The sequence below is a fragment of the Psilocybe cubensis genome, chromosome 1 (genome assembly GCF_017499595.1).
Source record: "Psilocybe cubensis strain MGC-MH-2018 chromosome 1, whole genome shotgun sequence".
NCBI classification, from domain to species: domain Eukaryota; kingdom Fungi; phylum Basidiomycota; class Agaricomycetes; order Agaricales; family Agrocybaceae; genus Psilocybe; species Psilocybe cubensis.
The window spans coordinates 3,725,270-3,752,608 of record NC_062999.1 but is presented as its reverse complement, the minus strand read 5'-3'; the positions used below and the strand labels follow the sequence as shown (position 1 = coordinate 3,752,608).

The window sequence follows — 27,339 nt, the reverse complement described above, 5'->3', positions numbered from 1 at the left end:
CTGCAAAGCGGGACGAAAGCTGAGTTCCCACGCTTGTACGGCAAGGACGGCACGTATGATAGTCATCTTGACAACTCTATATCTTCGGGCAAAAGTTGAGGTATTATGCGGAGAGGGTCACAGAGTGTGGTGCTACGTTGTTTATGTATGGTTTACCTACTTCTATGTGTGTACCTCCCATTCAAACTGGAGGGCATGCAAAAACAATGACCGGGATAGTTTCCTCTATATTCGGAAACCATCTGTCTATAACCGGGACATCAAAGAATGTATTTGGAATTATATTCAATTATGACTTATATGTATGGGACAAGAAGTTTATAGATTGGTATTAAATGTGCAAACGGACAGCCATACTGGGCAGACGTATTTAAGCGCCCGTACACTGCGCCGTTTCGCCAGAAACCGCTGACTAACCGTAAAAGTTGAAAGCACTGCACATCACACTACATATCAGTTAGCAGTGTTCTATGAACCGTAGGAGGATCCAACCAGAAGCATGAAACGACTCACTTATCGATGGTAACCCTCACTTCATGAGAGAAGGCCTAATGTAGACGATACATTGGTGAAATACAATACTCATGTTTTATCACGTATAAGGTCCGAATTGAAGGAACATGTCGTAGTATCTTACATCAAATCCTCAGCAGTATGAGAATCAGCTTGCTATAGAACCTTGGAACCAAGAAATTGTTTTTCTGATTGTTCAAAGCTTCCGAAAAAGAATCATGATAATCTCAGTGGAATAAGTTTGCTGTATTTATACATTGCCATAGGGGAATAGGTCAAACTTGCGATCCGGATAACCTATTTTACACCTCGAGTATATCCATGTGGCTGCGAAAACGAGTTTCAAGGGTAGAGAGAATGTGTGCATTAGAAAAGGAAAGATTCGCCACTTCATTCCTGGCGGAACATGTGAATTCTCCCGCTTATCTCCCGGGCATACACAAGTCCACACAACTGCGCTGAAGTTTGTGAGAAGACTCCTGCTATTCTCTGACTTCTTCAACACCTGTTTTCTCATGGCTCCAACGTCGTTCCCTACTTACTCCTGAGATTGTCCCTGCTGATCAAATTTTCATCTTCTGGGTTCAGGTTGCGCTTCCGGGATTCAGGCCTTGAACGCCTGAATGCGATGCGGTATCCGTGAGGAATCTCGCCAAAAGAATACTGCCCCATGAAGAAAAATGGAAGCACTATGGGATTGCGCTAGGAGTAAGTAAAAGTAGTAAAGGTTTTCAGAACACTATACAAATCAAGGTCTGTTCACAAATACATATCATTAGTCACGCTGCATATGCGTCTTGGAGTAGGGGCACTATGAACGCTCACGGAAAACGAAAAACTTAGAGAGAAGAAGTCGAAAAGGAGCCTGATTCAGAACCTCATTGGTGGCCGATCCAAGAAGAGGAGCGGGAAACGGCCCCCAGAGCCCGTCGACGTGCTCTGACGACCGCGTTGGCTTGCAAAAGTTGCATCTATTCTTGAATTTGATGACTTGGGCCCGTCAACGCTTTTGAAAATAGAGAAGGTTTGGTTCATTGTGCCGTCTTTATCTAAAATGCGACCGCTCGCGCGCCCTAACCATTCGAAAACGCCTCGATACTCATTTGTCCATTCGAGGCTGCTTCCACTGGCACACATTCGCTCACAGGTTCACGTTCTTCAGAGATCTGATGACGACTAGAATAGCATCCGATTGTCGATTCTTGCTGCAAGGAAAGTTGACTCGATACCATGAAAATGATACTAAAAGGCGTGTCCAATCTATACGGGAGTGTTAGGAAGTGGCAGATCCGCAATATCTCAATGATTAATGAGTCCCTGTCTTTTGACACCTCTATGTATGCTGGGGCCTGGGTTCGTCTCTCAAACAGGAATGGTACGTGTTCCCTAGGAATGGTACGTGTTCCCTGGATTCGTTTTCTTTACCATGTTTGAATATTGTAAAAGGTTGTCTGAGCCCTAGATTCAAATGCAGCACAAACAGTCAGTAGTGTTGTACTGTTGAAAGATTAAAAGCATGCCAACATACGACTCAGCTTATCACATCGTCATCTCTTTGCGTTCAAAACCAAGGTCATGCACTTTTTTCATCTTGAATGTCCTTATTTTGCGGCTGCTGGGATCGATCTTGTGTGTCCTTTCCCTCTTGCTCTAGTCTTTCTTTTTCTCTGACAACGCTCTTTCTCGCCTCTAAACCGCCTTCATATCCAAACCAGGTGTATCGCTTACAATGCGGTCCTCTGATGAGCAGGATGAAGAATTGCCACCCATAGAGTCCCATGGCAAAGGCGGCATTGGCGCGCCAGCCAAATTTGACGAAGATGTGTGTGCCAACCGACGTTCCCATGACTTGACCGATGAAAATCTAAAAAATGGACAAGTTAGAAAGGGTGTATTTAATTCAATTAGTCGGACCATGCCGCACCGAGAGAATCGACACAGCGTTGAGCCTTGCACGAGCAGAAGCTGAAATCCTGTCCAGAGAAAGCTCGCGTAAGTGTTATTTTTATGGAAAGGATGACATTGATGAACTAACCCAAATATAGCTGTGGTTAGTGATACCTGGAGCATCTGGCGGAAAATGTCCAAGCCGAATGTAGCGATAATGACTGCGGCGACATTGATACCTCCCGCCCCCGTCTGGATACTCTGGAAGAGTATGAGCATCATGATTCCGAACAACGACGCGTACCAAGGGACAAGTCGGTCGATAACGTGGCCCACTACAGGACTCATGGCTACGCCAGCCATACCTATCAAACCAAACAGACCAATTACGAGTCTGTGATGAATCGGGTGAGTGTCATTGTTATCCATGCTAGAATGTGTGACCTACGTGGAGTAATTGTAAGGGGGACCGCCCAATAAAAAGGTCAGCGTGACCCAGAAATTGCTGAAACATGCACTCGAGCCCAAGTTGATAAGACATGCTTGGATAAGGATAGGCTCTGTGACCGCAAACTTTCCCATTGTCCAGAGGATTTTAAAATACGAAAGATCGTTGTTCTTGGATGGGTAGTCTGGAAGCACCAAGTATGAACCGACCAAAACCAACGTTTGGACCCCAATAGCGAAATAGTACACCACCCTCCATGATCTGAACTCTGCGATAACGCCAGCCAAAACACGAGCCATGAGAATGCCGAAAAGCAACCCAGATAGGACCATAGCGATAGCAGATGCACGTCGTTTTTCGGGGGCGAGGTCGGCTGCAAGTGGGACAAGGATTTGTGGGGTGACAGTCACTGCTCCTACGAGAAAGGATAATACCTCGAAGACGACGAGATTATTTGTGATTGCCAATCCGATGGTCAATGATGTGGAAATTGCGACGATGCACAGTATAAGCTGCCGTCGACGCACGAGGTCTCCGAGTGGCGATATCAGTACCAAGCCTGTTGCATAGCTGCAGCACAAAGGAATCAGCCAAATACACCGCGTACAACCCTGGTATCGCGCTCACCCAGCTTGGACTACTGTTGGTATTCTGGTAAAATATTTCAATTCACCGAAGTTTGAATGAAAGGTGAAACCTTACTGACATAGATACCTCCCCGTAAGTAACATTGAAAGCTAACGACAGCTGAACTGCAAAAAAATCAATTTGTCGACTCTGATCTTCAGATTTTTTGGCACCCACTTAACAGGGGTTGGCAATAATACAGATTTGCAACAACTGTGCGAAGTAAGTTTTCGTAAGGCAGCGCCTAGTATATGAAAAAGGAATGAGACTCACTGAATGTACTAGCAAAACCAAACGCTATATTCAACGGCAGCCCAAAATGCGGTGGTTTTGCAGGATTGTAACGCAGATGCTTTGGAATAGGAAGAAAGCCGAAATCCTTCGTAAACTGGACCTCTGAATCCGAAGACTCGACGCGCTGCAAGTTATCATCGACCATGACGTCCTTCTTGTCCGTCGCCGCCTGGGACGCTGGGGGCCCCGGGATGATTGTCGTGGTGGGGGACGGCGGGGTGGTCATAGCTGCCGTGAAAATGTTCCGCTAGAGGGTGCGACAGACCGTGAGGGGGACATGACACACGTTGTGCAAGAGCTGTATATATCGTTTGCCACGGCCGCATCGGAATGCCATCCCGTTGCTATTCTTACAAATTTGTTGGAATGATGACACACTTGGACAAGAATACACACGATAAGCAGGATGTTGCGTGCTTCGAGCTTGATGAAAATGAGAAAGGCCGGCAGAGGCAGATGTTGTCCAGGGGCGGTAATATTTCAAATCCTCGAGCCTTCACAAACAAGATACGAGATGCATTGGGTTAAGGAGTGCTCTTGACGTTGTGCAGTTGTAGATCGACTAGAAACCGACGACCAGCGAGTGATCAACGAGTGATCGATGATCCGTCATCGTTTTCAATCGGAGTGTGTAATTTTGCCGCGGCCGAGTAATCCCGAACGTATATCACCATCGGCACTGACTGGCAACTTCAGCAACACCCACCTCTGGTTCTGAAAATCAATTTAATATTTCTGTATTTTTTGGTTTCTGTGAACGCTAAAGTTTATCCATTTACTCAATATCCATCGGGATAGAAAGAGCTTCTGGAGATTATTTGTATTAAATAAGGTATCGTACTGCTATACTACTCAAAGTATATGCAGAGTCGAACGACATGCGCCGGGTACAAGCTTTATTGAGGCCACGGGGTGAATGCGAGGGCAGAGCAGTGCAGTGCCATGCCATGCAAGACATCAAGATCAAACGCACACTGAGAGAGAGAAAGACCAAGATGCATTGACATCGCCAGAGAAAGCTTGTTGTGCGCAGAGGGCAGAGCAGACGCGGGAGTGTGCAGCACAGTGTCGCATCTGTGTACCGTTGTGGAATAACCTTGATGAGGTGGTCGGGGCGGAAAGGATGGTTCCCGGATGGACGGACGGGGTATGGACAGGACCTCGGTTTTGCGTGCGTGATATTGATTGATGTAGTGAGAACCTATGTGAGGATTGGACGAGGCTAGATCAAACAAGACACGACAAGGCGAGAGATGTGATTAAAAGAATCAAGAAGGAAAGAGAGAGGGGGAAAGGAGAGCCCGAAACGAAATCGGAGGAGGTAGGTAGAGTATTAGCGGTGTAGTGTCCCAGAGTAATGTAGGGAGTACCAACGTTAAAAGTGAAATTTCGTCGTGTTAATAAGAGTGGAATGGAGATCCAAAGTCCAAGGTATGGGTATTGATTATGTTGTAAAGGGTGTATTAGAGAGGAGGGAGCGTCCGTTCCGGGGAAGTAAGTAAGTACGTAGTTATGTATGGATGGATCGATGGGTGGGTGGAGATACGGAGAGTGTCCGACTCGTCTTGAAGTCGACATCGAAATCAAGACAAGGATAATTAATAAATTTAAGTCGTCATCAAAACGAAGAGAGATTGAGTGATTATGAGAGTGTGTGAACGAGTGAAGGCCATAGGGTGTTGTTACAGGGCGTTAAAGTTGAGATCAAAGACTGTCGGATAGTACGTCAGCGACACTGTACAAGACCACCATGGAAGAGGACACGACGTACAAGAGACCTAATGCGCAGTATCCTATATCCGCAAAATAGTATTAAACATCAAAGAGTGAGGCAAAGGCAAACTTGCAAAGGTATCAAAAGGTGCGATCCAAAGATCCAAAAACCAAAAAAGAAAAAGGACTGAGTATAGTAAAAACCCGAAAATCCCAAAGAAGGGTAAAATGGAAATCTAAAATCTGTTGCTGCTGCGGTTCATCGTCGTAGTCGTTAATCTGTTCGTGTGCGTGGCGTGGGTGTGTTGGGCGGAGATGCGCGCGGATTGGCGGCGGGCGACTGCAAGGCCTGGTGCGGGGACGGGGGCGTTGGCGGGCGGGTGAATAGTAGCGCGGATGGGGGCCGGGACGGGGTAGGGTGACGCCCAGGACTTGCGGCCGTACTATATGAGAGAAACGTAAGATCAGACTAAAGGAGAGGGGGACAAGGGAGTTCGACTCACTTTCGGGCGCTTCTCGGAGAGGGAACGTGTGTCGTCCGACTCGGCGGAGGAGGAGGAGGAGGAGAGGGAAAGAGAGAGGTCGATGGGCGCGGAACGCTTGATGCGGATCGTCAGCTTGGGGCGGTCAGAGTTCGAGGGCACTGGCGAGGACGAATCCGTACTCGACTCAGACGTCGTCGAGCCAGATTCGGACGTGGCAGATTGCGATCCCGACGACGACGAAGAGGATGAGCTAGAGGCCGAGCCCCAGCTCAGCCTTGAGCTGTCCACGTTTGTGTCAACGTCCATCGTGTCAACGTCCATCTCGGTGTCCAAGTCTGTGTTCAGGCGCAGCGGGACGGTTAAGCGCCGTGGACCACCGTACAGGACGCGGCGCGTGTCGCCGCCGATATCGAGCTCCCTATGCAGGCGCGAGCGTGGGTATGAGGGGGTGTACTCGAGCGCGCCGTAGGGCCCTTCAGGCGAGTCTGGGGATACGGTGATAGGGAAGTCCATCGTGCCCTCCTCGTATGCTGATGCGCGGGTGTGTCTGTCCTGCTCCTGCTCCTCTTCGTTCTCGGTGGGGTGGGTGGAGTATACACCTGCGGCATCGACGATGTCTGCGTCCTCTATGGCGATGTCCGGATTGCCTGGTTCGCTGGCGACGGTCGAGACGGACCAGCGCGACGTGACGGGGCGCCATGGGACGTTCTGACCACGCAGGACGACGGGGGCGTGCACCTCATCCTCCTGATTCTCATCGTGCTCCACGGGCGTCTCGAGCTCCATGTCCGTTAGCTCAGATGTAGATACAGATGCCGACGCAACAGCGGCATCAGCTGGGATCTCGCATCGCAGTGTCGGCCGTTGAAGCTGCTGCGATACACGAATGTTGCGTAGGCGCTCGAGCTCGCGCCCTGCGGCTGCACGGCTGATCTCGTTCTCGCGGAACACGACGGGTTCAGCGTATACGGGGGCGGGGGCTACAGGCTGCACCTGTTCAGGTACGGGGAGGGGGACGGGGGTGGCGAGGACGGGGAGGGGAATGACGCTGATCTGCTTGGGATCGAGCTTCAGGGCCTTGTCGATGCAGACGCGCAACTGCAGTTTGCGGGCGCGGCGCCGGGCGTGGTGGGTAGGTGTAAGTGATGCGCGCATGGAGGCTGCGAGGCGGGAGACGCGCTCGTTTGCACGGCGGATAGTGGTGAGGATGTTGGTAAGACTAGAGGTTGAAGTAGATGATGAAGACATTGTGATGATGTAGTATGCTATGTGCAGATTCTAGTATGTTGGGAGGATCAAGTGGGTCGTTGGTGGATCGTGGTCGCAGTTAAGTAGAAGAACACGCGCTGCGTGTATGAAAGATGAAGAAGGGAGGGGATGAGGGGAGAGCTGGTGACAAAGGGGGGACAGCAAGCTCGTGGTCTGCGGAAAACATGGCAATACTGGGTCCGTATTATAAGGGCACGAAGCCGCCTGGACCCACAACCGGGTCACATCAGCGGGGAGCGTCCGGAGAGACAAAAAGACGTAAGGGCTAGGAACACGCCTATTGTTTCTCAAGAAAGATCAGATAAGAACAAGGGCTTCTGTATGGCCGCCGTAGGCGCTGACCCACAAAAATAGCTCTCCTTGTACTTTTGTATGTCGCTTGCCTAATCGGGACACACTTTTGTTTTCCCCGCTCTCACGGGCGTCATTCCACGTGATCGCGAAAACGCTTTTGGTCGAGATTCGCTCGATCGGTTTTCTGGAGAAAACATAACATGGCTTCGCGTGCACACAAAATCGGTCAGCGGATTTTATGGCTGCAAATAGATAGACTGACCAAGGTATAGGCTCGCTGCTGTTCTGCCCCAACTGTGGCACGCTGCTCTCACTCCCGCGCGACGGCGAGAAAATTGTGACCTGCGAGCAGTGCAGCTACGAGGAACCGGCTAGTTGTACGTACCTTGTGCTTTTGTGTGATTAGGCAAAGGGTTGACGACCAGGGGCGGCGGGCTGGGCTTAGCATACGAAAATGTCATCATCACCACCAAATCAGACCCGGAGGCGTTCCCTTCAGCACTGAGGCAGAAGCGGAAAACACAGACAAAGCACCATGATACGGGAGACAAGGGCACTCTGGTCGGTCGCGCCATTCTGTTCCTGTTTGCACAGCTACTAAGAGGATGTGCCTTACGCAGGTCTCTGAAAAGTGCCCGGTGTGCGGGCATCTGGAAGCGTACTCGAAGGAGATGCAGGTAAGAGGGTTGATTGATACACACACTGAAAATGAAACGACTGTGAATTGTTCAGCTACGGAGCGCGGACGAGGGATCGACAATATTCTACACGGTACAGTGGTATATTTTGTGTGGATGGGGTGGCCGCTGACGGGCAGAGATAGTGCAACGGGTGCCAGCACAAATGGCGAGTGAACAACTAGATTACACGTATACGCCGACGGAGCAGAAGAGGGCGACGATGCCAAAGCCGCCAAGGGTGCTTGCTGCGAGGGCGACGAGGGGTTCCCGGAGGGCAAGCTTGTCTTTTGGAAGACTGTACATGGTTGAGACGAGTCCATGCAGAAAAAGAAAGGACGCACGTTGAAAAGTAAAAGGCAAGAGCGAATGTGGGAAGCAGAAAGAGGGCGGCGACAAAAGGCAGGAGGGCGGTGGGGACTATTGGGGAAAAGGCGGGGAGAGAGTGGTGCAGAGCCTATGTATTCTAATCAGAAATGTAATAGTATTGGAGAGATTAACATACCCTGACGTGCTGGTAGTTGTCCATGGTTTAACGGTGGAGTGAGTGTTGCAGCGGTGGTGCTGACGTACTGGGTGAAACAAACACGTGTCATCAATCCATATCAACCCTTTTTCAGCCCCCGCCGTTCTCTCTCAACACCACTACACTACCACCACCATGTCCGCAGCTCAGAAAGTACAGCAGCACCCTCTCTTCGTCCAGGCCCAGAACAAGGCCGCCTACTACAACGCCCAGCTCGACAAGGAGGTATGTTCTGCTGCTTTTCTCTTCGCACTCCACCCCTCACATCCATACAGCTCACCAAGTATCCTGTCCTCATCAATCTCGAGCAACGCACCCAGGTGCCCAAGACCTACGCTGTCCTCGGCGGTCTCGTCTTTATCGTCTTCCTCCACAGCTTCAATGCTCTCGCTGCACCCATCTCCAATCTCGTAGGCTGGGGTCTCCCTGCTTACCTCTCATTCAAGGCTATCGAGTCGCCCTCGCCCCACGATGACGTCCAGTGGCTCACCTACTGGGTCGTCTTTGGCTTCTTCAACTTCCTCGAGTCCTTTGCCCTCCGCCTCGTCCTCTACTACGTTCCCTGGTATTTCGCGTTCAAGTCCCTCTTCATTGTGTGGCTCCAGCTCCCTGCTTTCCGCGTATGTCTCTCTCTACTTTCTTGCTTACATTCTCCATGTCTTCCCTCCTCTCCTCCTCTTCTTGTTGCATGCCACATAACCCTCGCGTGCCACGTCGTTCGCCGATCTTTTTTCATCCCGTCGCTTTGGCGATATGTCTACATCCCGAACACTCGCTAACATCTTTTTCTTTACTCCATATGTAAACAGGGTGCGCAAACGGCGTACTTCACCATTATCAAGCCCGTGCTCGCCAACGTAAGCTCTCAGAGTCGCGTCGCCGCTCCTGCGACGACCAACCCCGAGTCCTCCCACTCGGAGTAAACGACCAAAAATTGCCCGTCGCTGGGTGCTGAAATCTTTGCTATTTTTTTTTCTTCTCTAGCAGGGACTGTAAGCCGCGTGTTTGTGTGCCATCATCATCTTTCGACGACGCGTGTTTTTTGGGAGGGATCTTCCGTTTATTCTCTTTTTGTGTTTGCCGTAAATTGCATACATACATCATACATCTACCTAACGCCCTACCACCTTTTTTTTTGAGATCTCGTCATTTGTAGTGTGTTTATGATACGATATGTGATGAGAGCATCCATTTTTTTCCTCTTTTTCCTCGATGGACCCCAGTCGTTGTAATTTCAAGTTTTAATCCTCCTCCTATTTAGAATGAACGAGGTTTTTTCGTGTATAAGGGGTGTGATTGATTCATTGATTGCTTGCTTGCTTGCTGCGTGCTGTGGTAAAGCTGGCTGGATGGACGAAGCTTATACTTCGTAGGATTATGCTTCTGCCTCGACTGTGCAGCGCGCTTTCTATACAGCTTAGTCTAGGAATAGCGGTTTTTGGCACCGAGCCTTCAGGACTCAGGAGGACGGTATGGGTGAGGTCGGAGGTGAGGCCCAAGCCCAGGCCCTCAGGCCCAAGCTTCAAGCTTCAAGCATGACGTTATTTTGGGTCATTTTCTCAGATTTTCTCACGCGCTTATTCGTTGGGCTGAACGTTTAACGTTTAATGTTAGGAGTTCCAGACTTCCAGTACTTTCTAGAGGGAAGGGAGGGGAAGGGGTGGTTGGTGGGGTTCGTGAGGTATGATTCCTAGTTGGTTTCGTTGATGGATGGGTGGATTCGATGAAAGATGGATGGATGGGACTTGACAGATTTTGGTTCGAGAATCGAGCGTGATTATGATGGGTTCAATGGTTTGTGATATGACATTTGTCGTTTGAATTTCTCAGTGAAGGTTAATTGACTTCATACGTATACGTAGGCTATGTATGCTTCAACCCTGTGCTGTCTACCGTCGTAGTAGGTTTCGTGAGCGCGCTTCAAACTCGGGCGCGCGCTATCTTACGGGAATATGATACGAGTGCTATCTGCGCAGACAGTAACTTGCTTCTGGCCGCTCATATAAATGTGACTTGAGATTAGTTTAGTTTAGTAGAAATGACGTCGTCGGACTCTGATATCGGAGTCATGACGCTTCAACTTCGGAGTCGCAGGGGGCAGAGGCGCAGATGCGCAGATGACGAAGGGATCCACGAATTTATAGTAGGAGCCGTTTAATTTAAAATCGGGATGGCTGTGTGAATTTTTTTGGGATGGAAATAGGCGTTGGAGGAGGGAGTCAGGACGACGAGGGATGGTTGTTAGGAGAACCGGCATTGGTACTTACCGGCGGATGTCGATGTCGATGTCCTTAAGCTTAGAGTGTGTGTGAGTGAGAGTGAGAGGCCGCGCCCGCATGGCGCATGGAGCGTGTCGCACGGTGGGTGGGTGCAGTAGGGTGCTTAATTAAAGCATGGTCGGATTATTACGAGACGTTGCGCTTGTCCATTGTTCATGTCTTGACGGCCTTGTAAATTCTGTGTCTTCTCGAGTTTCGGGTGCGGTTCACGTGGATATCCAGGATGAACTGAAATAATCATCCTGTGTCGCGTATATCTGTATCATATGGCTTTCAATCCAGGTTTGACTGAGCACTGGCGGACTGGAAATAAGATGTCCGGTTTTATCGTGAAACAGGACTGTTCAGGTTCGAGTTTAGGTTCAGATTTAGGTTTAGACCTCTCCAAGTTACGATTGCCCGTTCTCGTTCTTTTCGAGGAACAATGCAAGTACACGGCCAGGAACTCGTTTCATCGCTCTCCGTCCTAGGCTGTCATCCCTATCGTTTCCTCGGTGTGTATTCAAGTGCTTTTTGTTACGAGCCCAGCGCAGCGGGTAAGGGATGGGAAGGTAAGGGATGGGAAGGAGTGTATTGGACGAGCGCTTAACTGAGTCGAGCTAGACAATAAGATCGTGGAGATAGGATAGATTAAAGATGGCCTTGATCGTGATCATGATGATGATAAGTGGAGGAAGAGAGCTGCTTGACATCCGGGGTGACTGGGTCACAGGGATATAAATATCGCCGGAGGGCCGGGGAGTGGTTAGTAAATTGGACCTCAGAGCTGAGTGAATTCCTTATCGATTGATGGATTAGATGTACTTGCTGCTTGAGCGCGGAGGTTGTTGTCAGATGTCAGCGAGTGTCAATGTTCTTTTTTTTTGTTTTTGTTTGCGGGAGTCGGACGAATTCAGGTTCGTGGTGAAAATAAGTCTATACCCAGTGAAGGTGGCTTGAAGATGGCACGAGGATACCTTGTTCCTGGGTATAGAACGTCCGAGTCAGCAGGTCTTCGAAAAAAACAGACTGAAGCGTACTAGTTTGGAAGTAGTGCGAAGTGGCTAATTGTGTCTATAATTGAAGTTGTGGGCGTCCGTGAGTGGCGTACATAAATCCGAGACTCAGTGTGTGTACTGCATGCGGTTCTTCGTCTTCTATGATTTTTTTTGCTTCTTTTTTTCTGGCCTTTTTGTCTTTTGTTATTCGGAATAGAGGGCGGTAGACAGAACAATGGATCATTGAGGAGAGAGAGAGGCTGGTGGGTACTGGTGTTTTGTCAAGTTGTTGATATGGTTGGAATGGTGCTGGCAGGGAAAAGAAAGGTGGATATGTGGAGTGGCTAGGCTGGGCTTGGCCTGTCTGTGTCTCCGGATGTGGGACTAGGCGGGGAGTGAAGTGAATGTTTTAGAAGAATGCCTGGTAGATTTGAGTGTTTTTTCGTTCATGTGCATAAGGTAAGGAGGAGGGGGGATGGGTACGTACGATACTACGATCAACGGTTATCGACCCACCAGTGTTCGGAGAGGACTTTGGGTGAATGACGACTGTAGGCTTCTCACGCTGAGAGGGATTGATGGAGCCGTCGTTTTGAGTACAGGGTTTATTCCGAAGTCGACTTCGGGAGCAAGATAGATTTGGGTAGGCGGCGGATTCAGAACTGATGACGGCGATTCGATGTAATTGTTCTACTCACCAATGAATGAATGTCGATGAGATGGTAACACGAAAGCACCAACTTTGTCTGTACACGCTGTCATGATGAGAATGGGATTCATCTTAATTTGTTAATCGTCTATTAGTACCCACCACGCTCCCACCACGCTGATCCCGGGCAAGGACAAGCCACTTAATTGATGTGCTGGTGTTCTTTTCGGATTTCAATAAACGCTCGATCCGTCCAACATGGGATACAGGATTAGAGCTGACAGTAAGGGTGGTTTTGTTTTCACGTCGATATTGAGTGGACTATGGCTGTCCGTTTGCACATTTAATACCAATCATCAATCTTTTTGTCCCATACATATAAAGGACATTTTTACACAATGCCGATTATATATATTGGTGTCCCAATCATAGAGAAATAGCTTCCGAAGATAGAGGAAATCATCCCAATCATTGTATGTACAGGACCTTCAGCTTTAATGAAAGGTACGGACATATATGCATCTATCCCCTACGTAGGAAATCTTATACCATACTTTGAAACCACCTCCCCATATATCTAACATTTTTTCCAAAGATATAGAGTTGTTGAGATGACCATCGTGCGTGCCGTCACTGCCGAATCCGTGTGGGAATTATGTTTGTACCCCGCTTTGGGGTGGATAGCTACTCGTGGAGCAGCTAGGCGAGTGTTTTAAGTTCACAATATGGATTTAAAATTTCACGATTGACAAAAGAAACACCAAACCTGTGCGTATAGCTGACACTGAATAGATTGACTACCTATAACCTCATTTTCAGGTGTATTTAACCTTAACCAAGCTTAACACATCCGCTACTAGCTGTCATCACAGCGCTTGGCTCAGAAAAAACACGAAATAATGCTGTATTCAGCTTACATTGTAGCATTCACAATCGGTTAGTATTTGAAACTTTGTCAGTGCTTACTCTGCCAGTGTCAAGGTGAAAAAACAGCAATGTGCTGTGATTCGTCTGGCTGATTGCCGAGATTTGCCGAATTCGCACGAAGGCAAGCTTGCCTCGGCATAAAAAATGCCGAAAATCGCCTGTATATCTTCGGGACGACGACAGGTAAAATCTAAGATTGCCGGAACCAGTAGATATATGTGGGGGAGCAAAAAATGTATGAAAGGGCATGAGTTTTCTATGTAAGGGATTCTAATATATATATGTGGGCTCCAAAACTATATGTATGGTACTCAAAGTTGTACCAAAGGTTGCAATATACAAATGTGTGGATATGGGATCTTTATGATTGGAAGCCATTTTTCTATCTTCGAACACCATAAGATATACTTATCGGAAGACTTAGTCCAAGACTTCTAAGTATGGGACAAAAAGTTTATTGATTGGTATTAAATGTGCAAACGGACAGCCATAGTGGACGCGCTAGAGAGTATGACCGAACTAGTTGACTTTGAAGCCAACACAATACAATCTTAGCTGGGGAAAGGAAAATCCTGTCAGATGATGTCCATCGGTCTTCAATCAAGTCATCGGGAAGTGGGAGAATGACCCCAGTCAGAGGAGCGTTCCGCCTAGTCCTGGGTATTTAACATCCTAGAATTGGGTGCGTTATTGTCCTCCCATAAGACATTGTGGGTCATCGTGCGGTGACGCGGAATGATTTGATATGTGAGCGAGGGGCTGTATGTGTTCCGTTCTTGCTGACGTGGTGGTGGGCTGTCCCCCCGACTGGTGTTGTTCTTCCAAATCGAGGTTGTGGGCGCGCGTGAGAGACGTGCTAAAAATACGGCACAGAAAGTACTGATCAGTAATCAGAACTGATGGTTGCGAGAGCTGGGAGCTGATTATAGCTGGGCTAGTGGCTTTTCTTTGTCGGCAGGTATTTGATTGAGTGGAATCAGGCTGTTGGATGCTATTGTTTTCCTTTTTTTTATTGCCGCAACGTGGCGAAGACTAGGTGCGTTAAGGGATCCTATTCCAGTAGTTCTGACACTCAGAAAAGGTATAAAGAGCCTGTAGATTTGGTTTCATAGAGAAATGAGGGATATGGTATTCCGTACACTGCGTCCTATGTAAAGGAGACCCAGGTGCGGAAGTTGGAGTGGGTTGCATTGTTTCGAAGATTCGACCATGGCTTGAGTTTGATCGACAAAGCCTCACGCTGAGACCCAAGCCCAGATATCTGAGGACTTAAGTTGATCGCGAACACTGCACCATGACATTCTGCAAATTGAGACAGCCCACCCAAAAAGATTGTCCGCTAGAAGATAAATCATAAACCAAAGATAAGACCGGAGAGATATACAGAACATATTGTAAATCGTGGTTCATATTAAGTCTCGACGCCCGTTGCATATGAACGATTGACACAGTAGAAGGTTTTTATTTCAACAGTAAAATCCGAAATGCGCTTTCACGACTGATCCAGTGGATGTGATTCGCAGAAGATGAATGCAAGATGGGACATCCGAGGGAGATACACCCATACAGAACGGCTTTCAGAAAGGTGTACACTTTTGCAGCACCAAAGTCCCATTTAATGTGACTCGATCTTTTACGGGGAAGAGGTAGCGGCGACTAGGCAAATTGCCCATGAACAGGGGTAGACTGGGATTCAAAGATTTGCCCATCAGAATCGATAGCATCATAGTGAAGAGTTGTTTCCTGATTATCTAGCCTCGTAACAGTTCACTTTGAGCAGAGATTGGAGATGGCAGTTGAAAACGCGCTTTTATGAATGATAGATCCAAAGAATGCAGCACAAGTCCGATAGTGTTGGCTATTCACAGCGGCCTCGATAAGATGGATGACGAGATGAGCTTAACATCCCTGGTCATAACCTTGATACCCGAGCTATACGAAGATCATTTAGCTTTTTATACACACTTGAAATTGAGAGCACTGTGCAGACCGCACCTTGTGAGCGTTCTATGACAACTGAGAGTATGATAGTGATTAAATTCCCGGAGAAACTCCGGTCAAAAACTAAATGATCATGATAGCGATCCAGCAAATACAACATTCTCAATGCTGGGTCATTAGTGCCGCTACGCGCCTTTGCGAGATGTCAAAGTCCATAATTAGAAGAGATACGGAGCTCCATAAGTAATGTTAAAAGGAGCGGGTATGATGTCCGTAGGCCATATATACGATTTGCATGACTGGAGTTTTCTGACCTACCTTCAGTGATAAGGATGAAGGATGAGGGCCTCCAATAACAGGAGTAGTAAAAGGTGTAGAATATGATGACGAACCTTAATCTGACACCATCGCTAATATTCTGAAGAGGATTCATGGATTAGCAGGAGCACTCGTTCGCCCAGCGTGATTCGTCTATGTTTATCTTGGTTGAACGTCCATCTTGTGATGACAGCTAACTTTTAATAGATTGTTCGTCTCGAGCTGTGATGTCCCGACGAGGCTTTGTACATTCAATCAGGAAACACATGCGCGCGAGCTTCAGCTTTCCTTCGGCGACCGATAAGTGACGCGGCATGTTTTGATACGATCGTTAACCATTACTGAAAGTACTTCGTGGATAAAGAATGGACAACCAGTGTTGTTGAGATCTGCCACGACCTGCGGTCAAGCCTCAAGAAGAAGAAGAAGACGATGTCAGATGAATGATAGTGAACAAAAGCGCCTGTTGATAATGGAACATGATAGGATAAGTAGGTTGTTGAAGATAGTGCCTCTGGTAGCAATGCGGAAAGAGGAAAAGGTAGCCGGGGCCATCGATTGAGAACATGGCGAGTTGTTGTTGCGTTGATGGCGCGGGAAATATCCGAAATCGGCTATCGGGACGACATCACGCTTTCCGTTCGCTACCATGTTCACTTAGCTATTCGCATCTGAAGGAGCCATATCGACCACTGTCATTGGATAGTCTGACTTCCTGGAAACATAAAGTATCCATCTATGTCCCACTGCAAGACACAAAGAATCCGGGTCAAGCAACAAATCCAGATATTGTTCTCCAAATCGGACAACTACGCTGGGCTACGAGGCTCAAGTTTTGACTGTGTACTTTTTGTGTCGCTCTTCCGACGTCAAACCAAAGCCACTACCTTTATGCCATCAATGTTCTGATGTATCTATGGGACATTTATGCGCAGATGTAGTATGTGCTCACCACACTGATCAACACCCTTTCTGGCTCCACTGCTCTATTCGAAGGGCCCTGTTACTTATCAAAACATATCTCGCAGTGAAACCTGTGGCTGGTATCATTCCGTCTTATCGGTGATGTCCTCGACTGCCATGGTTTACGGTACGAAGATTCAGGTGCCCTCATACATCCGACAAGTCTATCTGGAGGTCCATGGCAAACTGTATCAAAATGGTGCCAAAAATATCAATCCACCGCACAACTCGACTCTCGTCCTGTCTCTTCGGATACATAAACTTATATCCATGGCATGTAGAATTGCATCTTACTCAATTTAATCTGTAACGTGTCCAGAAGCAAACTGTGTTCCCATGCACGCTTCTCTGGAGTCAGCTGGGCCCGGCCACTCCAAATATATCCTTCATCGAGCATGCTTTAAGATACGGCTCATGTGCGGGCAATTTGACTCGCGTGGTCGCTCCCCCCTCCCCTCCTCTTTGCTCTGGCCTATCGAACATGTCAGGCCTCGATAACCATGAAAAGTCGGGCTACAACAGTGGCAGCAGCGACGATGGCTCTCAGCGAGGAGTGGCTGTCTTTGAACGCCCCACTGGAATCAAAGGATTCTATCACCATCCAGTGACCCAAGTCGTTATGTTAGGCTTTGTCTGCTTCATGGGTCCAGGTATGCTTTATTTTTCATATGGATTATATAAAATTTAATGACTGTCTAATAGGATTGTTTAATGCTCTGAACGGTCTCGGCGCAGGAGGGCAAGTCGATGCTACAACCAGTGCTAACGCGAATGCGACATTGTATGCTACTTTTGCCGCAGGAGCCTTCTTCTCTGGGTAGGATCAATCAGCCTGTTGCCATGCAAAATTTTAGGATGATCTGATGCGTTCAACCCATACAGCACCGTCAATAACATTCTTGGCTCTCGTATTACCCTCTTACTCGGCACCACTGGTTATTCACTCTACATCGGAGCGTTTTTGTTAGTGGGATTCACAAGATTCACATCCATCCATAGCCAAAGTTGTTGACTGTAGCCTCTAGGGCAATGAACATCCACCCACATGCAGGCGCGTTCGTGATTACGGCAGGTGCTATTCTGGGCATTTGTGCAGGACTGTTGTGGACTGCTCAAGGGTCCCTGATGATGGCCTACGCGACTGAGAGCCAGAAGGGCAAATTTATTGGTATATTTTGGGCCATCTTCAACGTAGGCGCTGTTGTTGGCGCAGCTGTGTCTCTTGGCCAGAATTTCCATTCCACGGTGTGTATTCTCCGTTATGAAATCTATTCAGTGGTATGAACTAAACTAAAAATGATCTGCAGTCTAACTCCGGTAGGCTGCTTATCTTTCTGGTTTTATAACAGAAAACTAACGCCAGAATCAATTCCAGTTGGAAATGGCACATACGTGAGTAATAAATTATCTTCATCCACCACCAGTTCTTGTTTCCTAATTAAAGGGTTTCTCACAGATCGGATTCCTTATTCTTACCTTGATTGGTGTCTGTATTCCCCTCTTTATGGTCAATCCCGAAAACATGATCCGCACCGACGGGACAAAAGTAACCACTCCCCGTCACCCATCGTGGAAGACCGAGATTTACGGACTATGGATGACTCTGGTGAAAGACCCGATGATCATTCTGCTCTTCCCCATGTTCTTCGCATCGAATTGGTTCTACGCGTGGCGTTAGTTTTTAGCATTATTTTGTCTTATATTGGTTGACCACTGACCACGTTGTTTACCTGGTTATTAGAATTCAATGACTTCAATAATGCTTTCTTCAACATCCGAGCCCGCTCTCTCAATAACTTGGTCTACTGGCTTGCTCAAATTGTCGGATCGCTTGCTATTGGTACCCTTCTTGATCAAAAAATTCTTTCTCGACGCACTCGCGCCTTTTCAGGATGGGTTATTCTTTTCTTGATGACGTTTATTGTGCACATTTGGGCATACTTCTATCAAAAGTAAGACCTGCTCACATATATCATTTACTCGTTGCCTTAGACTTCTCTCTGCAGGCAATACACCAGAGAAAGCCTTCCACCTGACTCTACAAACAAGATGGATATCTTCGACCATGGTTACGTTGGACGAATCTTCCTCTATATTTTCTGTGGTCTTCTCGACGCTATGTGGCAGACCACTGCCTACTGGATTATGGGTGCCATGTCCAATGACCCTGCCAAATTGGCATACTTCGCTGGATTCTGTATGTCTTTTGTATCAATCCTCTGCATGTCAGATTACTGATCGCTTCATGGATCTATCTAGACAAATCCATTCAGTCTGCAGGAGGTGCTGGATCATGGAGAGCTGATGCTGTGAAGACTCCGTAAGATGACCAGACATTTTTTTGTCTCCTCTGCATGCTAATGGTTTAAAAAAAGCTTCATGAACATGTTCATCTCCACCTGGGTGCTCCTCGTGGCCGGACTTGTCTTTGCTCTCCCCATGATTCACCTTCGAGTCAAAGACCACACTGAGCTCGCAGACGAGACTCTGTACGTACTTTTTATGTTAAGTACGGACCACAGCACTGATGCGATATATTTTCAACAGCCTCCGCATGGATGATTCCGGAAGGATTCTTGACCCTTCGCAAGTGCCTCGGGAGAGGAGGGTAGCAGTTGCAGCTGAGAATTAGCGCTATTAGATCTATGACCTTGATTTCTATTTGCTTTGAAATTCGAGCCTGAAGAACCAAGTAGGGTATACACGACTCAATTGAATGACATTATGATTTTTATTTCGAACAAGGGTGTCGCAGAAGACGATTTTTGTCAAATGAAGGTATTCGAGCTTTCGCAAGAGTAACTAAGATACATTTCAACTTCAGCCATAGCGGCCAATTTTTTGCAGGTAAGTTGTTGCCAGTTCCAACCAGGTTCCAACCCAGTTCCGTTGCAAAGGCAAGAAAAACGGACGAAGTCAAACCAAGGTGCTTAGTCATCTCTCCTGATGGGAGATTGAGTAAGGCAACAAGCCTAGTTAGTTTTTGGTCATTGATTTCCACCTCGAGCACTACCAATTGAGCTCAACAACCGCTACGAAGAGCACTTTGCGTATAATGAGATAGAAAGACCAACATACCCATCGGATGAGTGGAACCTATCAGCTCACCCCCGAATCCTCCGCTTTTCGCGCCAATTTGGCCAATCTAGTATCCCCTCTGCGACGTGTACGAACCAGAACACCTTTTTTTCGGCTGGCCGCCCATAGAATTCCAACACTATGGGAACTATATAGAGGTCTTCTGCGGAATTCACCCACTGAACAGGTTTTGATTCAGCTATATGCCTTCTCTATTGTTTCTAACACCTTCGTCGAAGGTCAAGTTTCGTGTTCGGCTTGCTTTTCGTCAGAATCGGTATCTGACTTCTCCGGAAGAAACACGGAAGCAACTAGAGAAAGGTTACAAAGTGCGTGTATTTTAATGCAAATACTTTTACTACTCTCCTTGATTCAGGACCATTAGTATCTAGATTTTTTCAAGAAAGCCATGGAAGGCGACACTTATCGTCAGGGTGTTATGATGAGGTATTCTGATATGATTTTACTGAAGAGGGAAAAGTCCCAAATGAAGAGGTTGTTACTTGAAGAAATGGTGCATGGTCATTTCCTTCCACCCTGAAGCTTAATAAATATCATCCTAAAGATGTTTTGCAGGACTGGCAACTTGAACGTCGCAATCAGCCCAAGATGACTGGAGGATTCATTCGACCGTCCATTTTGAATGTCCCACTTCCCCGCTTAATGCCTCAACCCCAAGCCACGTCCATGATATTCGTGAAACGACGAACTGCGAGAGAACTTCGCCATTTCCGGAGAGACAGTTTTGAAGAGCAACTTCAAGATTTGCGAATCGAGGCTGAATTCGAGGATGGACTCCAGCGCATGGTCTCTGTTCCGTTTCCCATATGTTTTTCGGGTGAAGCGCAATCCGAATGGCGTAAGTACATCTATTACAACATGTATCTCAAGGTTAAATTGTTTTAATTCTTGTTCTCCCTAGAACAACCGATTCGTGAGGCTATCTCAGAAATTCAAGCCAGTCAGACTCGTGATTATGAAAGAGCCAATATGCCATTCCCTACAGAACTTGTGGAGCAAGTCCTTGAAGCCCGTCGCGAGAAGCACCGCAACCTCACCAGAGCCCGTGAGCGCGAGCGACGGGGCGAAATGACGAAAAACGCGCTCAAACGCAAACGCGGCACCCCGCCATCATGGGTGATCGCAACAATGACCCCAAAGCGTCGGCATATGGACCAAGTTTCGAGAAGCTTGAGTGAGGTGGGATATGTGGCTTTAGTCAAGCGCAGGCTTGGGTTCAAACTGAAAAACCCAGATGCTGGTTTGGAATTAGGCGAGGAGGAGAATCGACCGCTTTTGGATCTTACAACGGAGGCCATCAGAACGGAAAATAGAAGGCGAGCTGACGAAGAAAGGCGGATGATACAGCGTCTATCTCGGAAATGACCAGGCTCTACAGTGCTGCATAGGAAGCAGTCATTATATTCTACTTTATAGATATTTGAATTTATTAGGTCATTTTTACTTGGATGATATACTGTGGGTTATCTGCAAAAATAATGACACTATAAGATTCAAAAGGATACACACAGGATATCAAAGGTATACAGTTCATTTCCAAAAAGCTGGTATTTTGTACAAATGCGATCGTAGGGTATTAGGTGATAATGACATGGGTTATGAAAACAACGATAGCGAAGAGGTGGTCATGTTACCGATGTGTATATGATCTGGTTGCAGTTGATGGATGGGGTAGAGGGTCGGGTTTATGTTGGAATGTTGGAGTGGATACAACAAGAAAGACAGGGTGCATGAGAGACAACACTAGAAGATGGTCGCCAGAGCACCATCCTCGTAGCCTCCCTGTGCAACCGCTTTCGCGCCAGGCCCATTTTTACCAAATGTAAACCCAACCCACACACCTCGTCCGAATGGCTCTTCTTTCTCCTTGACCTTGTCGACATTCTGTTGCTTTTCCTTGACCTCGGCATATTTAGCCATGTCTTCTGGAGAGGTGAAATCATCGTAGTAGCCTGTGTCGATCTCGGAATCGAGGGCGGGGACAAAGGGGGCCCGTACGGAACGTAGATCTTCCCATTTGACGTTTTGGAAGAAAGGGTGGGCGGTTACTTGGTCCATCGTTGCGTACCTAATACTGGAGTGTGCGATCAACCTGTGTTGCATGCATGGATGAGTATGTGGAGAGCGGATTAGAGAATATTGACCTTGTGACAGCGTCCCATGCAACATCGGTCAGATTGAAAATAAGGTCCTCGGGTTTGTCGTATTCAGGCCGACGTAGTACTTTGGTCCAGTTTTTGAGGTTCGTCCACGTTTCTTCGGGGGTGCTGCCACTGAATGGGGGGAATCCAGCAAGGAACTCGAAAAAAATGCAACCGAGGGACCAATAGTCGACAGAGTAGGTGTACGGTTTTCCGCGCAGGACCTCGGGAGCCTGTACGAAGGATGGATGTGAGTTTTAAACGGTATAATGAAAGGGAGGATCTTACCATGTAATCTGGGGATCCGACGATGGAGTCTGCATAGCGGGGATCTTCATTACGGATGGAGCGGTAGATGGATCGTCGCTCAATGGTCGAGCGGTGTATTACTTGATTGTCTTTGACTTTGTCAAGCTATAGTCATAATTTAATTTGAGTCAGGCACTTCTTTCCAGTGGAATATGATGGAACGGACTTTGACTTTCAGCGATTCAATTCGCTTTGGGTTCAGGGCTCCTGTCGCCAGTCCGAAATCTGTAAGTTTTACATGACCAGAGCCGTCCACAAGGAAGTTCTTTGCCAACATTATATCAGCGTTCCCGACTGAGATGTACAGTACGAATACATACCTCAGGTTTCAGATCACGATGAATGTATCCAAGCTTATGCAATTCATTGACAGCAGCGAACATTTCGCTGATGTAAAATCGCGCGTGTTCTTCTTTCAGGACCCCAGAATTGTTTAGAAGCGTACGGAAGTCTCCACCGGGGACGTACTCCATGGCGAGATAGACGTATTCTGGATCTTGGAATGCATATAGGAGGCGGACAAGCCAAGGCGTTTTGGTCGCAGTGAGGATATCGCGCTCAACGAGGACGTGTCGGATCTAATTATTGAAATGCGTATTACAGTAGCATCGATGAGTATTGTCGCATTACTCACCTCATCCATTTTAAACAGCGTCCGCTTTCTCATCTTCTTGAGCGCGCACACTTCCCCTGATTCCTGCTTCCGTGCCAAAAACACTTCGCCATATCCACCCTGTCCGACTTGCGCGATGATATGGAACTGGTCGACTCTAAGTTTTGTCCGCCGCCGTCGTAGAATGACGCGTTCACGTCCACAGTATGACTTGAATTCCTTTTGGTACTCTGGGCCTTTCAGATTTCGCGACGCGGTATCCTTGTCGAACTTAGCGCGGCGATCTTTGCGTGCTGCAATGTAACCTAGCGTCTGGAAGTAATAATCAAGAAAATCTACGTTGATCAAAGGGTAGATGTGTCAAAAGGGGATCATAAATCGACTCCTCGGACTATACTTGCAAAGTTGCGCAACTGTTGCCTTTCTCTTCACCTCGCTGCTTTCCAGCAGTTCCCTTTCCCAAACTTGGAACCCGCCCTGTGGTTTTAATGTCGAACCACCTCTAGCTGTTTCCATTCGAATGTCATCGACGAGGTGACCACCTTTCGCCGTAGCCATGTAGATGTCGTTATAGCCCTGCATGGTGCCTTTGGCGGTGTCCATATGAATGTCGCGATAATAGGGAGATGAATACTGAGGAAGGCCTGATACCTGTTTGGCTGGTGAAGGCGGACCTGAAAGATTTGGTGTTTGTGGCATTGCAGCGCTGATTTTGAATAGGAAGCTGAGATCGCACTGAACGCAAACCGTCCAACAAATCCTAAGCCACACGTGACCCTGCCGGCCTGCCGCGCCACTGACACGCCGGACAAAAATGCTAAGGCCCCATTCGGTAACAGGATCCCCGGTTATGGGAGAATAGGCCAGATCCCTAGTCTCGACTCCAGACAATCCGGATATACCAGGTTTCACACGGTATACTCCGTAGATAGTCTGGTGGGGTTTAACCGTAAGGCAGTACATGAGAGCGAGCCTTGGCACATTTTGGCTGAAATAGGGAATAAAAGGTGCACGTGCAAGGCCTTGGCCAAACACCATCATTTATACTACCTTGGCGTCGACGCGTCGTTAATTAACACCCCTACTCTGTTTAATAGTATTGAGTTGTAAAGAACAGAATGACTTTGGAAAAGTAATCTATGCAGTATTTTTACCAGGCCGGATGATTTGAATTGAGACTGGTCAGCCAATATGTGTACAAAAACATTAGTGTAACTATGTTTCAAATCTCAATTTTTCTTACTCCATCTTCAAAATGCCTATTTCTTCAAAGGTTCAACAGTACAAAGCAGATGAAGCTCTTTTGAACATTCTTAGTGATCTCTCATGGAAAATACTTTGCAAAAGACCTTTGCTCTCTTGACGGCGTGGTTTGACTGGGTGTCAGTTTTGGCTGGCAAAAGATAATCGTGGAAGCAGGGCGCCGTAACAGTGTTTTGTTTTCGTCGTTTGTACATTTGCGAGGTGTGCAAGTTGTGTATGACATAGTTGAAGAGAGTCTTTCAATCAGTCGTGCGTCATTCAACACAGACGCAACGGGCGATACGCGCAGGTTTGGTATCACATGGTAAATCTCACGTGAGACTTTTATTACCATTTTTATTGAAAAAGTGCCAAGAATCATTCTCATGTACTCGCTCACGGCTAAACTGTACCAGTCTATATAGGTGAAATAGCTGGTGCCTGTCCCTCCTAGTATATCCAGATAAATTTCATCACATAATTTAAACTGACTAATACTCAAAGGCCACATCATAAAAAGTGCGGGTAGATTACAAACCATTACAAACCCAATAAAATATTTTTTCCTTCAAAATTCTTGCACTGCGTTACAACGCTCTTGAAATGTTGTAAGAAACCGGAAATATTACAGTGTGAATAAATTAATTTGAGGTTTACAATATTTCTGGGTATTGCAATTGTAATGCCTTTTGGAGCACACAAAAATCATAATGAAAAATAGATTATTTATTCATAAAAATAGTACAACTATATAAGACACATTGAACCCGCATGCTAGCCTGCACGGCTCCGGACCCTCAACACCAAAATAGAACCTGAAGCTGACAATTTCTACACTTAATGACACAAAGAAGGTGTGAATGGTGAAGACGCATGGGAAAAGGCAGCTTCAAGCATTCGGAACAGCTGAAGTGGTATGGGCAATGGAGGACCAAGATATATGCATCAAAAGATGAATCAAAAACCAATAAAAAGCGCATATACTTACATGTACATGCTTTCAAGTCTGTATCCAAGTGTTTGGGTGTCTGGGACCTTTCACAAGTAATGTTAGCAGTGTAAAGCACACTAAATAGAGACTAAAATACTGACCCTTCATCCAAGTGTTTAAAATAGTTGGTCCTAGTATGTGGTGAGTACTGATGAGCACCAAGTGAGAATCATCTATTACTCACTAAAAAAGTATGATCTACTACCTTGATTTGGTTAAAGGAAGGTCTGTATGATGTTAGTTTGAGAAGGAGACATCACAATGAATACACGTACCTTGCCCCCAGGTATATCCGTGGGCAGAGGATGGTGGTGGTTGGAAGAAAGTAAACAAAGTGGACGTGATCATTTGCTTGCAACGGGACTTCAAGTGAGTTCAGGCTCCACTTGATTTTATTTTCAAGCTCCGATATCTGTCTAAATCTGTTTTTGAACGTCTCCAAGTACAAACCAGTATTATGTAAGTTTGTATAAACAGTTGGAACCAACACTAAGGAGGTTGGAGAAGGACCAATGACGAGGGGAGACCCATGAAATGGGAGACCCGCCAGGTATGTTATTGTGCTTATTACCATCGGTATCTTCGTTCTTGCTGAAATTTTCACCCTCTATGCCGGTTTCCGCTACAGCTACCGCCGAGCTCGCAAAGTACAAGGCCATCGTCACCCGTATTATTGGTGACCCCTTGCGCGCCCGTGCTGGCATCAAGCTCCTCAACTTCAAACCTTTCAACCCCATTGACAAGCGCACAGAGATCACCTACCGCGAGGAGGCTACTGGCAAGCTCAAGCATGTCACCAAGGGTATGACTGGTATCATCATCGAACTCTGCTCGCGCAACAAGACCGAGAAGATTGAGAACCATCTCGAGAAGGACGTCGAGGAGTACGCCGCCCGTGGTCTGCGTACGCTCGCTGTTGCTTACGAGGAGGTTGACGGCGACGACTTTGAGGCTGAGGGTAACGGCTTTTACATATGTCCTTTTCTTTCTTTTCTCTAGCGAATCATACTGACAATTTAATTTTCCTCTCTAGCATCGCCCTCGTCTGCATCATCAAGGAGACCACCTTCTTTCAGGACACCTTCGGCGTGCGCCTCGACACCAACTTCCCCATCGCCTCCAACAACCCTCAACTGCACATGGTTATCTACCTCCAGGTCGCCATCATCTCGCAGGCGCTCATCTTTGTCACCCGTTTCCACTTGTTCTTCTTCATGGAGCGCCCTTTGACTATGCTCATGGTTGCGTTCTGCATTGCCCAGCTGATCTCGTCGATCATTGCTGCCTACGGCGACTGGGGGTTCACTATTATTAGGGCTATCAGCGGTGGATGGATTGGTATTGTCTGGGTCTGGGTATGTATTTTGTTTTTTTTTTTGCCTTTGTTGCTGCAGAATGTTGATCTGGACTATTTTTTGCTTAAATCATCATTTGGTTCATTCCTCTCGACTGGATCAAGTTTGTGATGAAGGCGACTGTCATCAAACGCCTGCGCCAGCGCCACGAGGCCAAGGTCGCACAGGAGGCATAGCAGGTGTACCCATGACCCACACCCAATCCCGCACAGTGTCAATCCACGAGAGTCTGTACTCGAACCGTGTGTCGTGAGTCATCAAGTGCGCGTCGCGCAAGGTTGGCTTTGGACAGAAGATCTCGATGAAGCCCGAAGAACTCCAGCGATTCAGCAGTATCCAGGCGCAGAGAGTCGGTGCGACGCTCGCAAGAAATGCGAGTCGGACTGCTGCGTGAGCAGCTTGTAAGTCCATGACTCTTATTGTTTTTTTTTGATTTCTTGCGTTTGTTTTTGTTCCTCCTCTGTCTCTTGTTTGTGTCTGTTTTTTTTGATGCCTCTGTCCCCTGCCCCTGTTTCCGTCGCCCTGTTCCTCCTTCGTCGTGTCCTCGTCGTACCCACCCAACCCCAACATATGCCGCTCGTCGCCATCGCCTGTCCCGCCGGCTCCCCACACAATACGCATCTATTTTGTCGTACCCTTGCTTGTACCACCACCTCCGCTATCCATCCAACTCCCACCGTCACTCATTCCTCTTGATTCCAGGCATGATTTTCTTTATAGTATCTTGCCAACTGATTTCTCATCCATGATCAACTAGGCTGGAATTGGTACCTACACTGTTCCTTAGATTGTAAGCCCTATG

General features: G+C 47.3%; 9 protein-coding genes across 9 annotated transcripts; 5 read left to right on the top strand and 4 right to left on the bottom strand.

The window, feature by feature from the left end:
- Positions 1-2,086: 2,086 nt before the first annotated feature.
- On the bottom strand, positions 2,087-3,995 carry JR316_0001271 (Putative uncharacterized transporter YgaY; the record flags this gene model as incomplete). The annotated part of the gene is made up of 8 exons (XM_047887081.1): positions 2,087-2,377; positions 2,438-2,486; positions 2,549-2,794; positions 2,849-3,418; positions 3,476-3,499; positions 3,555-3,600; positions 3,653-3,688; positions 3,749-3,995. The coding sequence occupies 8 exons, from the start codon at positions 3,993-3,995 to the stop codon at positions 2,087-2,089; spliced, it is 1,509 nt and encodes a 502-aa protein (XP_047754827.1).
- A 1,723-nt stretch (positions 3,996-5,718) lies between these two features.
- JR316_0001270 (uncharacterized protein) lies at positions 5,719-7,215 on the bottom strand (the record flags this gene model as incomplete). The annotated part of the gene is made up of 2 exons (XM_047887080.1): positions 5,719-5,925; positions 5,986-7,215. 2 exons carry the CDS (start codon positions 7,213-7,215, stop codon positions 5,719-5,721), a joined length of 1,437 nt encoding a protein of 478 aa, XP_047754826.1.
- Positions 7,216-7,730: 515 nt separating this feature from the next.
- Positions 7,731-8,392, top strand: JR316_0001269 (DNA-directed RNA polymerase I subunit RPA12; the record flags this gene model as incomplete). The annotated part of the gene is made up of 6 exons (XM_047887079.1): positions 7,731-7,755; positions 7,803-7,907; positions 7,976-8,091; positions 8,151-8,207; positions 8,263-8,301; positions 8,354-8,392. 6 exons carry the CDS (start codon positions 7,731-7,733, stop codon positions 8,390-8,392), a joined length of 381 nt encoding a protein of 126 aa, XP_047754825.1.
- A 1-nt stretch (position 8,393) lies between these two features.
- On the bottom strand, positions 8,394-8,736 carry JR316_0001268 (uncharacterized protein; the record flags this gene model as incomplete). Its single annotated transcript, XM_047887078.1, has 3 exons — positions 8,394-8,505; positions 8,552-8,664; positions 8,713-8,736. 3 exons carry the CDS (start codon positions 8,734-8,736, stop codon positions 8,394-8,396), a joined length of 249 nt encoding a protein of 82 aa, XP_047754824.1.
- Positions 8,737-8,868: 132 nt separating this feature from the next.
- Positions 8,869-9,656, top strand: JR316_0001267 (Protein YOP1; the record flags this gene model as incomplete). Its single annotated transcript, XM_047887077.1, has 3 exons — positions 8,869-8,958; positions 9,009-9,353; positions 9,543-9,656. The coding sequence occupies 3 exons, from the start codon at positions 8,869-8,871 to the stop codon at positions 9,654-9,656; spliced, it is 549 nt and encodes a 182-aa protein (XP_047754823.1).
- Positions 9,657-17,268: 7,612 nt separating this feature from the next.
- On the top strand, positions 17,269-19,419 carry JR316_0001266 (UNC93-like protein; the record flags this gene model as incomplete). Its single annotated transcript, XM_047887076.1, has 10 exons — positions 17,269-17,437; positions 17,490-17,604; positions 17,670-17,750; positions 17,813-18,032; positions 18,244-18,460; positions 18,529-18,739; positions 18,794-18,984; positions 19,047-19,107; positions 19,163-19,276; positions 19,335-19,419. 10 exons carry the CDS (start codon positions 17,269-17,271, stop codon positions 19,417-19,419), a joined length of 1,464 nt encoding a protein of 487 aa, XP_047754822.1.
- A 453-nt stretch (positions 19,420-19,872) lies between these two features.
- JR316_0001265 (uncharacterized protein) lies at positions 19,873-21,251 on the top strand (the record flags this gene model as incomplete). Its single annotated transcript, XM_047887075.1, has 5 exons — positions 19,873-20,052; positions 20,105-20,194; positions 20,251-20,379; positions 20,442-20,724; positions 20,788-21,251. The coding sequence occupies 5 exons, from the start codon at positions 19,873-19,875 to the stop codon at positions 21,249-21,251; spliced, it is 1,146 nt and encodes a 381-aa protein (XP_047754821.1).
- A 378-nt stretch (positions 21,252-21,629) lies between these two features.
- JR316_0001264 (Serine/threonine-protein kinase sid2) lies at positions 21,630-23,912 on the bottom strand (the record flags this gene model as incomplete). Its single annotated transcript, XM_047887074.1, has 8 exons — positions 21,630-21,978; positions 22,031-22,260; positions 22,316-22,441; positions 22,503-22,601; positions 22,657-22,914; positions 22,971-23,284; positions 23,342-23,684; positions 23,751-23,912. 8 exons carry the CDS (start codon positions 23,910-23,912, stop codon positions 21,630-21,632), a joined length of 1,881 nt encoding a protein of 626 aa, XP_047754820.1.
- Positions 23,913-25,791: 1,879 nt separating this feature from the next.
- JR316_0001263 (ATPase 2, plasma membrane-type) lies at positions 25,792-26,713 on the top strand (the record flags this gene model as incomplete). The annotated part of the gene is made up of 3 exons (XM_047887073.1): positions 25,792-26,140; positions 26,182-26,537; positions 26,642-26,713. 3 exons carry the CDS (start codon positions 25,792-25,794, stop codon positions 26,711-26,713), a joined length of 777 nt encoding a protein of 258 aa, XP_047754819.1.
- Positions 26,714-27,339: the final 626 nt, after the last annotated feature.